The sequence below is a fragment of the Myodes glareolus genome, chromosome 20 (assembly GCF_982192425.1).
Source record: "Myodes glareolus chromosome 20, mMyoGla1.1, whole genome shotgun sequence".
Classification (NCBI taxonomy): Eukaryota; Metazoa; Chordata; class Mammalia; order Rodentia; family Cricetidae; genus Myodes; species Myodes glareolus.
In genome coordinates, this window is record NC_142045.1 from 9,294,036 (window position 1) to 9,306,701 (window position 12,666).

The 12,666-nt window shown below is 39.1% G+C and overlaps 1 protein-coding gene across 1 annotated transcript in view; it reads right to left on the bottom strand.

Moving 5' to 3' along the window:
* Pdgfc (platelet derived growth factor C) overlaps window positions 1-12,666 on the bottom strand; it is a 158,821-nt gene that overhangs the window by 63,500 nt on the left and 82,655 nt on the right. The window contains exon 2 of the mRNA XM_048424738.3: window positions 2,320-2,515. Within this exon, the coding sequence (XP_048280695.1) occupies window positions 2,320-2,515 (196 nt within the window). The remainder of the gene's footprint in view (window positions 1-2,319; window positions 2,516-12,666) is intronic.

The following is a 12,666-nucleotide window of genomic DNA, read 5'->3' on the forward strand; positions in this document are numbered from 1 at the left end:
GCTGTTTCAAGTCCTTACTGTGACTTCTCAACAAAGGGCTACAACCTGAAGAGACCCTTTCTCCCTAAAGTTGCTCTGGCAGGAACTTAACTGCAGCAACAAGACGCAAAACTAATCCAGCTCCCATGTCCGTACCCCATGATGAAAGAGCCATTTGAAGCTCAGTCCAAGCACGCACAACCTGGTTTTGCCCATTTCCTCTTAAACATTAGCAAAGTTGTCAAACTGGTCTTGTTCGTCAGACATGAAATAATTCAACTCTGCTTTGTCATAAGTAGTTTAGTTAAATGGCGCCTGGAGTGAGCAGGGAAGGTGTTCTCCTACCACCATAAGCCCTCATTTTGATATGACTTGAGTCATCTAGAGTCACGGAGGTCACGACTCCCTCCCTCTGTATAACCTTTGTTGGTCTTTCTGGAAGTTCCTTGGCATCTATAACAAGCTAAGGCTTAAATATGAGATGCAGATTTGGACAGCCAAACTGACTAAGAAAAATGAGACCAGAGGTGTGAGCAGGTATTTCAAAGAACAGGAAGCAAAGGTGGCAACTAGTAAATACGGAAATGTCTCAATTTCCTCAGAACTGAAATTCGTCAGAAAACGAAATTCAAGTTAATGAAGAGGTGCAATTTCATACTCAATGTATTATCAAATTGACAGAAAGAGAAAGAAAAAGTTCATTAAGAAGAACGCAGAGATCTTTGTATATAGGAGATGTTTAAAATGGTCACTTTTGAAGGTAATTTAATTCAACTTAGTCAAGGTGGGACTATGGCATGTTGGGTCTGCATTCTGACCATTCTTAGACATCACTGCAAAGGTGCCTTTACTTATGCAGAAAAATGCCAGATAGGCCAAAGTTTCACTGCAGTAGAGGGAGCAGGGAAAGGTTGGCTAGGGCCTGGGGTGGCGTCATTCAGGGGGACAGCACTAACAGGAACAAGACAATGCAATCAGAGAGGAACATCCAAGCCACAAGAAGTGACGCCTCAAAGCTGAGCTCTGTGCTAGATAAAATCATATCGCACACCGCTTGTGGCAGGTAAGATGATAATTATCTTCTGATCATTAGCTGAAAGCATGTGGTTACTTAGGCAGCACACACGCATATCATGCCCTCATATATATGCCCGTCAGTCACATAGAAGTATCTGCAGTCCCTTCTACTGATGTAAATTTGGGTTTTTCAACTCACTGGTGTAAATCCCAGACTCTTCATTCATGGGTTTCACAAGATTTGGAATTCTTATTCACAGCAAAAATATCTAAATAGGAGCCAAGAAACACCAGTGCTCAGGGTGTTTAGGTACAGAAAATGCATCGGTTCCCATGCAGCTGCTCACGCCTCTTACCTGTATGATACCCTATGGGAGGCAAGATTGAATGAGAACACTGGTCTGACTTGGAGTAGTCCTTCTGTGTGGGTGAAATATCCTTGCTGACTCCATCTTGAATGCTGCTGGGAACCATGGTGCATTCCTGCCTTGCATTTTTACCCTGAATGTCAAATTCTGCTCTGCAAACTGTGTGCTTTCCTCCTGATGAGACAGGCTCCTGAGTTCTCATGTATGTACTTAGATATCAGTGTGTCATTTAAATAATGTACACCCTTAGATACAACTTTTGGTTGGGCACATGTACGTGTGTGTGTGTGTGTGCATGTGTGGTACATGCACGTGTAAGTGACTTGCTGGCATGCATGTCTGTGGAGGCCAAAAGCTTAATACAAGGCCCCTTCTTTGTCAGTTGCTTCTCTTCCTTAATATTTTGAGACAGGATATCTTTGGTTGGACACGGAGCTCACAGCTTCAGATAGAGCCCTGTCTCTGTCCACCCCAGCTTGAGATTATACACCAGCTATGTGTGTGTTAGAGATCTGAAATCAGGCCCTCATGCTGGTGTGCCAAGTTTACCGACTGATTCACCTTCCCAACTCTCTTTAAATACCTTCCTTATCTCATTGACTTGACTTTCAGGAAGTTCAAATATAAGATTAATGCCAATGATGATGCAGAGTGTCTGGCATAACTACAATCCTTTTCATGGCTCTTATTCTCTATTTTCTAGTATAAACAGTTGTGCTTAGATATGGTTTACAAATTATGTAGCGATAGAAAGACAGAAAGTAATCACTGAGTCTGTCCATGGGTAGGCATTCTGATTCTTTTGAAGAAAGACCTAAGTCGAAATAAAATTTGAGCGTGTTTGTCAACTTAGGTCAGTTAAAAACAAAGCCAAGATTCCCTTTAAAAGCAAATAACTGAAGCAAAGGGAGAATGCAGGGCTCGATCCCGCCGCGACTCCCCGTGCGCCACTCACTTGCAGATATCCTCCTCCGGGTCTTCCAGCCCAAAGCGCTCGTCGAACGTCAGCTGGATCCGCATGTTCTCGTCAGCTGCGACTAACCTCCACACCAGCACCGTATTCCTCGGATATGTGTGAGGAAACTTGGGGCTGTGGATGCTCCCGTTAGCAGACACCGTGACCACTCTCTCATGCTGTGGGTCTTGCACTCCTAAAGCGAGGACACAGGTACAGGCGTATTAGAAAGGATGCTTCCAAAATCACAGGCTTCAAAGCATTGGGTCACATTTATTATTCTCGTTTCACTTCAGGCACTGAAGTCAAGCATGCCTTTGCAATACACGTCAAGGGTCACTCTTTTCAACCTGGACCATTGTTTTCAGGGATGGATTTCACAATGGTAGGAAAACAGAAAATCAGTCCTTTTTAATCTAATTACTGCTATGTAAATTACTAAGTTTTGTACTCTATGTGAGTTTGTTATAATTCTATACTTTACTATCATTATTTTTTTCTGAAACGGTATCCCACATAGACCATGCTATCTCCACACTCTCTATGGAGTTGGCTTGAATTCCTGATTAGGCTGTGTCTATTTTCCAAGTGTTGGGATCACAGGCTTGAGTCATCAAGCCAACACTAGAACTGCATTCTAAAAAATACGGATAATTGTTAGTTTTCTAAATAATGACTTCGTTGACTGTCTAGAGTGAATGCATTGTATTGTTCGCTTTAATTATATTCATGTGAAAATATAAAATACTTGAAAGAAAAGAAACGTGAGACTATAGAAGTGAAATAGAACACTGTAGAAAGAAAGAGATCATGAAGGCTTCCCACGTCTGATGGAACTGCCAACAGCAGACCACACTACAAGTGTGCAGACCCCCCATCTCTTCTAACTTGCAATATTTCCTCGTCTTCTTGTCCTCAAGGTGTTCTCATTGTCCTAAAGTTTATTATTTTATATGTATGGGTATGGCTGTTTTGCCTGTAGGTACGTCTGTGGACCTTGTGCCTGTGGAGACCAAAAGAGAATGTCAGAACCCTCGGAACTGTAAGGACAGGTAGTTGTTAGTCAGCATTTGGTGCTGGGAATCAAACGTGGGTCCTCTATGAAAGAAGTCAGTGCTCTTAACTGTTGCTCCATCTTTCTTAAAATGATTTCACACTATGACCTCACTTACTTAGTAATAGGAAAAATCTTTTTTTATTGTTTTAATTATTTTTAGATGTCACTTTAAGCTCTTCTATAGGTTCTAGGTAGAGAGGATTGCATAAAGAAATAAGAGACTCCCAATGAAAATTATCAGTTTCAAGAACCACCCTGTTTTTAAAAAAATAAGAATGAAGTTTTATGAATACTCACTTATTAAACTTAATTTGGCAATCACACCACCCAACATTCATTCATATATTACCACTCTATCTTTAAAGAAATCTTTATAGCAACTCATGAGTTAAGCCAAGGCAGTGTTTGGGATCCTGTTTTATAGATCAGAAAATTGATTCGTAAATGTGCTGAAGTACAATGAGCTAATTAAGAATTCTACATGTCTTAGAAATTATCTGACTCCATTGAGACACACTACACTAGTTATTTAAGATACAATGACGGCTATATCAAGGTATAGTGAATGTATCACAATGTCTGTCTGTGACTTGATGCCCCGCCTGTGTCCTTGCTTATAAGTTTCCCACCAGTATTATCCATGTATGCCTTCTTAGATGCTCTAAATTCAAACATGCACACACACACACACACACACACACACACACAGAGTCAGACACATACAGACTCATATAGACACATATAGACACAGACATAACAACTCACACATGCGCATACATACACACAAACTCTTTGTCTCCCAAACACACACACACACACACACACACACACACACACACACACACACACACACAAAATGAAACACTGACCATTGGACTTGGTGCCATATCCTGGTCAGATATCAGGGTTGAAGCTGAACGCCATTCAGTTCCTAGCTACCTATCTACCAGGACTTTGCACAATCTTGCATCTGAACATCTTAACATCAGAGTTCTATTTCTATTTTCAAATGCTCATAGTCAGTTTTACAAAGAGTCTACTGTCCTAGTCTAGAATTCTTCTTTGTGTCAAGTTTACTTTTATTTTTTCCTGACTAATTTTACTTTTTTCTTTCTTTTTTTTTCCATTTATAAGAATGGCCAAGATCAAAAACACTGATGACAACTTACGCTAGAAAGGATATGGGTAAGGGGAACACTTTTCCATTGTTAGTGTGAGTGTAAGCTGGTACAGCCACTTTGGAAATCAGTATGGTGATTTCTCAGAAAATTAGGAGACAACCTTCCTCGAGATCCAGCAATATCACTTTCGGGTGTATATCCAAAGGATGTTCAATTGTACCACAAGGACATGTGCTCAACTATGTTATAGCAGCATTTTTTGTCATAGCCAGAACCTGGAAACAACCTAAATACCACACGACCAAAGAATAGATAAGGAAAATGTGGTACATTTACACAATGGAGTACTGCACAGCAGAAAAAAACAATGACATCTTGCAGCAATGAATTTTGCTGGAAAATGGATAGAGCTAAAAAACAAAACAAAACAAAACAAAAAAACAAAAAACACCCATCATTTTGAGTGAGGTAACCCAGACACAGAAAGACAATTATCATATGTACTCCCTCATAAGTGGTTTTTAAACATAAAGAAAAGAAAATCAGTCCACAAACCACAATTCCAGAAAACTTAGACAACAATGAGGACCCTAAGAGAGACATACATGGATCTAATCTACATGGGTAGTAAAAAAAGACAAGATCTCCTGAGTAAATTGGGAGCATAGGGAATTTGGAGGACAGTTGAAGTGGAGGGGAGCAGAGACTCAATAAAAATCGCCTTAAAAAAAAGAAACGTGAAGGCATTGAAAGCAAACTCCTTTCAGCTCACTCAGGAAGCAAGTGTAGTCTTAGTAGACTAGCGTAGGTCTCCTGAGAGCCTGAGCAGGAACTTCATTACATAAGGAAGTAATTAATACAGACATTCTTCTGCTGCCACATTGGGGTCAATTTCCTGTACACTATTAGAAAACTAACTAACATTCTATTGTACACACAGCGGCTGGGATCGCAAATATTGCTTTTTGTTCCAATCTTCAACAGAAATTGCATCAAAAATTTGCTTAAAGCCGTGTTACTAAAACCAAGTCAATAAAATAAAATTTAAGAATAATAAATTTTTAAAGAGATAAGGGTGATATAAGGAACTATGATTACGATGAAAGAGCAAACTGTTTCATCTGAGTAAATTCACATTACTCGGAGTGAATTTCTCAAGGTATTAAATAATTTAATGCCACATTTCTTCATACTTGGACTAGTCCTTGAGAGCAAGTACCTGTCTGAAAAGTTTTCCTCTTCCTGGGTATTAATGACTGGTACTGCCTTTGACTATGTTTACTTGCATATCATGCTTGAGGCTAACTCTGTGGTGGAAGACTGGCCCAGCAGGTGCAAAGCCCTAGATCCCATCTCCAGGAGCACACATATAAAATAAATAAGTAAATAAATACATGAATAAAGATAAATAAATAAATAAACAAAACTACTGTCTCTCCTATGAAAAACCTTTACAGTAATATATTCCATAGGATCAGAGAGGGAGTCAGCCTCATAGATACTATTTTAAAAATGACCATGAGCTATTTAAATATTCATAAATAATATCTAAGGTTTTTTCTTAATTTATTTATTTTACATCTCAGTTGCAGTCTCTTCTCTCTCTTCCCCTCCCACTACCCAGCCCTCCCACCTACCCCTCCTCTGTAATCATTGCTCAGAAAGGGGCAGAACTCCCATGGGCTTTAGCAAAGCATGGCATATCAAGTTGCAGTAAGACCAAGCACTTTCCACTGTTTTCAGACTGGGCAAAGCAATCCACCATGAGAAACAGGTTCCCAAGATCCAGACAAAGCACTAAGGACAGCCCCTACTCCCAATGCCAGGAGTCCCACAAATAGACCAAGCTCCACAACTGTCACACACATGCAGAGGGCCTAGGTTGGCCCCATGCACATTCTCTTGTTCTTTCAGACTCTGTGTGTTCCCATGAACCAGACTCATGGTTTCTCTGGGTTCTCTTGTGATGTCCCTGAAACCCCATTTCCTATAATCTCTCCTACCTCTACTCAGCAGGATTCCCTCAGGGGAGTCAATGATTGGCCATGGATTTCTGAATCTGCCTGCCTGGATGAATGGTTTTGGGGAACAGCCGGGGAAGTCACCAATCCAGTCAAAGGAGATGGCCAGTTCAGGCTGTGCATCCGCTGCTGCCGGGAGTCTTCGCTGGCCATCATTTTAGACTTGTGGAAGTTTCCCTTGCATCAGGATTCTATCCAACTCCAGAAAGACCTTCTTTCTAGTCATCTCTCTCAGTACTGGCTCTCTCTGCCCATCCCCCAACCTGATCCCTTAGGTTCCCATGAGCACTGAACCCCAGGCAATCTCCTCTATTTCCCCTTCCCAGGGAGATCCATGAATTCTCCCTTGGGCCCTCCTTGTTCCCTAGGCAATATTTCTGTGGACTGTAGCATGGTTATCGACTTTGCAGTTAATATCTAATTTACCATGTTTGTCTTTCTGGGTCTGGTCTACCTCACTCTAGATTTTTTTTTCTAGTTCCATCCATATGCCTTTAAAATTGCCCTTGTGATAAGGTGAAGCATCCTTTGGGTATATGCCCAAGAGTAGGCTAGCTGGCTCCTGAGGTAGATCAATTTCTAGTTTTCTGAGAAACTACCCTTTAATTTCCAGAGTGGTTGACCAAGTTTGATCTGAGTGTTCACCTTACCCCACATCTTCTCCAGCATAAACTGGCATGTGTGTTTTTGATCTTAGCCATTCTGAAAGGCAAGATGGAGTCTCAAAGTTGTTTTGATTTGCATTTCTCTGATAGCTAAGGATAATGGCTATTTCTTTAAGTGTTTCTCTGCCATTTGAGATTCTTCTATAGGGGATTCTCTGTTTAAGGTAGTACCTCATTTTTTAATTGAATTATTTGTTTTTGTGATACCTAGTTTCTTGAGTGCTTTATGTATTTTGGAGATCAGCCCTCTGTGGGATGTGGGGTTGTTGAAGATCTTTTCTCATTATGTAAATTGCTGCTTTGTCCTATTGACAGTGTCCTTTGCCTTACAGAAGCTTTTCAATTTCATGAGATTCCATTTATTGACTGTTAGTCTTAGTTTCTGTGCTATTGGTATTCTGTTTAGAAAGTTCTCTCCTGTTTTCAATGTGTTCAAAGTTCTTTTCCTATTTCTCTTCTATCAGGTTCAGTGTAACTGAATTTATGATGAGGTTTTTGCTCCATCTGGACTTGAGTTTTGTGCAGGGCGATTGATATGGATCTGATTGGGATTCTCTTCTGTATGCTATAAATATGTTTTATTACCATTGGTAAATAAAATAAAAAGCTGCTTTGGCCTATAGTAGGGCAGAATATGGACAGGCTGGAAGAGATATAGAGAAAGAGTTGGGGAATCAGGGAGACACCATGTAGCTGCCAGAGGAGACAGACACTGGATCCTTATCAGTAATCCACAGCCTTGTGCCGATACAAAGAATAAAAGAAGTGGGTTAATTGAAGATCTAAGAGCTAGCTAGAGATATGCCTGAGTCACTGGCTGAAGAGTGTTATAGTTAATATAGTTTCTGTGTGATTAACAAGCAGTCTCTCTTCACATAGATCTATTTTCATTCTTGTATATTGTGACAAGGTTTCAAGACAGGGTCTCTATGTATAGTCTTAGCCATCCTGGAACTCACTCTGTAGACCAGGCTGGCCTCAAACTCAGAGACCCATCTGCCTCTTCCTCCTGAGTACTGAGGTTAAAGGCATATGTGACCACTGCCTGGCTATATTTAAGTATTTTTAAAGTGAATTTACTTTTCTATTTTTTAAATTTTCTTTTGATAATCCCCTATATGTGTCAGAGCAATAGGCAGCAGTGCCTAACACAGAAAGTAACATTTTAATGAACTATTTTCTGAACATATTTATTTATACTCAATACATACCCTACTATATCTGAAGACACACACCTTATATGCAATATATGCTTGATGAATTTAGCAAATTTATCATATCTAACCTAGAAGACTGATCACAACCACTTGGAGTCAAAGAAAGCTTTCAACAGTGGCCTAAGTCCATCAGAAAGTATAGATATTTACATAATGATTAATAACATTAGCAAAGTTGCAGTTATAAAATACAAACAAAAATAATTTTATGGTGGGGGATCACCACAACTCTATTAAATGGCTCCAGCTTTAGGAAGGTTGAGAATCACTGATCTCAAACAAAACTGCTGGTGTGGAAGATTAGAACTCTATTTCCATGTACACCATCAAAGGTTCCTGACTAAAGTCCGTATACTTAGCGCTCTGTTTACATTTTTCGCCCTTTATAATTCATGGTCTCATTAAACATCATGTGAAGAAGAAATCTAGCCTCTGTTTGTGGTAATAAGCACTGAAATTTTCATTTAAGTTGAAATTGCGGCTTGCAGAATGCTCTTCAAACTGCGAGGCAAAGGCGTATGCCACCAACATACGTGATTGGAAGGTGAGAGTCAGTGTTTCATGGACATCTCAGGCAGCAAGGCCTATGATCAAAAAAAAAAAAAAAGGAAAGAAGGAGGGTGGAGGCAACAGCCACCCCGGGCATGCTATTAAATGAAGACCCTGCGCTACAATCCTGTGGTCTTTGCAGTCACCACTTTAAAATAAAACTTTACTGGGAATGCAAACATAAACATGTCTACAGTACCATCGAGGCTATGAGCCTGGTTAAATGAACACTTGCTTTGTTCATAGCCAGTGGCCAACACACCAAACTACCAATAAAACACATGCTTGCAGTTAACTGACTCACCTACTGACATTAAGTCTTGTAATGTTTGCAAAATAACAAACCTTGTATATTTTAGAGAAAAGGGAAAAACCACATGAGAGGACTGAGTTTTATTTAGAATTCACAATTAAAGCCAGTGCCAGATTATCTGGTCCAAACCCTAATGGCACAGCATTAAAAATTAAATGAGTCAAAAACAGGAAAAAAAGGGAGAGATTAATAATGTAGGTAGTGTAAAAGTACCAGCTACATATGGACAGCTACGGCTCAATTCTTTGACATTAAACCAGGTTAGTATTAAAATAAAAGAAATTCCTAATTATCTTCCACACAATACATATTATTGATTCTTTTAAAGACATTTGCTATTATTGGCAGGAAATAATAAAGCAGGAAGATCATAAAACCAATAAAAATTGGAATATTTCGCTATCTCTTATTGGTAAAGATAACATTAAAATGGTCTATTGACAATATGTAACTGAAGAAGAATGACAAATCAACCTGTTCCTTGACCCCCCACACACTCCTGAGGGCTGCCATTACAGGACTGTGACACCGTACCACATCTGACATATTCATATTTCACACTGATGTTAGTAACAACACAAAAGGAATTGTAGGAATTAAAGTCAGGTAAATAAAATCTGGCTCCGTCTATGCACTCCAGCACGTTCTGTGTCTGTCTGGCAGAACCAAGGCTGTTATCAGCAGTGTGTCACCACCCACAGGCTGGCAGACTTCTCAGATGGCACGTGAGATGTGCGGCATACTTCCTTCCAAGGACGTCTTAGCTTCAAATGTTCCAAAACATCTCTTTATGAATCAGAGCATCTATGGCTAATCCTTCATTGACAAGGGCATGTAGTCACTAGTCTCACTTGTACTTTGGTTTGTTTGTCTTTTTGATTATGTATTTCCTTATATATTATTTTGCCTTATCATCCTTCCTTATCTCCATATTGAATCATTTCTTGATGAGGCTCATGAACAAATTTGATTTTAAGAACAGTGGAAACCCTACGATTAACAACATGGATGTTTGTAAATTTATATGTATTGAGTCTACGATCAGAAACAAGTTTTTCTAGAAAAATGAGAAGGATGTTACCTTTCCCTTATTTGATTCTTCAGAGAAAAGGCAAACTTGAACTTCACACCAAAACAAATACTTCCTAGGCATTCTCTATATATAGAAGAGCCCCACAAATATTCTTGTTGTTTTATATTTTGAGTAAAAATAAATAAGTACTGTAATACACAAGACAGGAACTCTAGGTTTTAGCTTTATTTAAAACCATTTTTTAACCATTGTTTTGTCAAAATCTACCATTTCCTGTGTCTTTAACACCACAGCAGAACAACACAAGCTAATCAACAAGCCTAGAGAAGTCTGCACGGTTTACATGTGAGGAGAGCAAATGACTTCTAACAGAAGGTGAAAGGGGATTGCTTTACAGAGCGTACCGCAAAAACTAAAACATCAAGTTATGCCCAATTTAGGTTCTTGGACTTACTCTAGCTGATACACTTTTGTTCCCCCTAAAAGGAGTAAACAACCAAAAGAACTGTCCAGCAACTTGGAGCCAACAGAAACTAAACAGAGTTCAGTCTTCTTAACTTGGTAATTAGCAGGACTAACTTAGTGTCCTGCTTGGCAGTAGAACTAAGCAATATTCAGCTACCGAAACCCACCGAAGGTGAAACCTTTTCTCCAATGCACTCATTGTTTTATTGCCGGCTGCTACTTCAGTTCTGCAAACGTAGAGTATAATAGATGATCTGGTGATTATTTTCTTTTCTGCCACACTATGACTTTCAGGGGGCAGACAGTTTTATAGAAATATGTAAATGTTATCTAGTCTGTTCCTTACAGGTGCTGTTTACTCTGACATACTGGTATTGTAAGAAAACGTGTGTCCCAGAACAAGGCAGAAATGAGTACTATATATTATTACAGCATTTGAACAGTCCTAAGTTTACAAAGATTATTCATGATAAGGATACTGATGTTTCAGTAGAACAGTTGAAGTTCATCACTTATGTTCTATTAATTGTTGAGTAAAATCCATCATTTCTATTTGACATCTTAGTAGAAGTTCATTTACATTGTCTACACATATGCAGGCTGAGAATTTGCATCAGAGAATACTCATTGTTGAGACTGAACATTTTCTCAAAGGCACTGCTTGTTTTTAAAAATAAAACAAGAACAGTAATGTTACATACTCCGAGAATGTATAACACACACAGAATTATAGCAATGATGTTACTTAAGCTCTAAAGTATGAATCAATCAAAAACAAAATTTTGATATTTCTGGAGAAACTGTTTGATACTTGCTTTTTATATATAGGGGTAATTACATACTATTTAAAAATTAAAATATTTTTAAAATGAAAAATGATTCCATATCTACTTTTAAGAAAATGATAAACCCTGACCATTAACATTCAAATTCAAGCAGAATAAGGAAAACATTAAACAAATGCCAAGTTTCTTGAGGTCACTAATTAGGAGGCTGCTGGGTGAGCCACAGTGCTAAAGTAGTCACGTATATAAAACATCCCACTTCACAAGAGCGAGTTGGTGGAGCCATAGCTCTGACTTTTAGGCAGTGGTTTAAGAGTTGAGTGAGGAAAGCGGCACTTTTGCAGAAATGCAACTGCCAGGGCACTATCATTTACAAACGTTGAAAATTCTCTTAAATCTTAGAAAATTCTAAGAATGGAGGCCTAGGCTCTTGGCAGATGCTTGCAATGTGAGCAAAGTGGACCTGGGAAGCATCCATGCCTGAGGAGGGAGAGTTAACAGAGTCTTCCCTCACTATCCATTATTCTGAAAAAGTAGGGGGTGAAGGTTGTTAGGATCCTACCCAGAGCCATTGTGGAACATCATCAATGTAAATTGAATTCTGTCATTGTTCAGATGTTATTATGAGAACATTCGGAATGAATTCAGTGGCCTCTTCCCAGTGTTTGGGGCCAGACAATTTGAGGATAGCAATGAGATTAGGAGCTATAGTGGCTCTTCAGCCATTAGCAGAGGAGAGGCAGTTCCAGGAAAATAAGTCGATGTGCAAAATCAGGCAGAGAAATCTTAGTATAGAATAATGGAGGCAAATTCACATTGAAAACAGACAATAAACTCACTCCGCCTCTGACTTTCACAGCCACTTGTGCAAGAAGATCACTTTTATTTTTAAGACAATTAAATAGAATGTTAAAAAACTGAAGTAATACTTGGGGGAAGGAACCATCTGGTTGGGTTTTCTGGGATTCCAGTGATTTCAGGCTGTACCCAAGAAATCATTGCACCATTGTCTCTTTTCTTCTTTAAAATAACCCATTTGCATAACAAAAGATCTAGCATGGTCAAGAAAATTCTTCTTATACTGAGATTTGTCAACTAGTAAAGATTTGACCACATAGTAT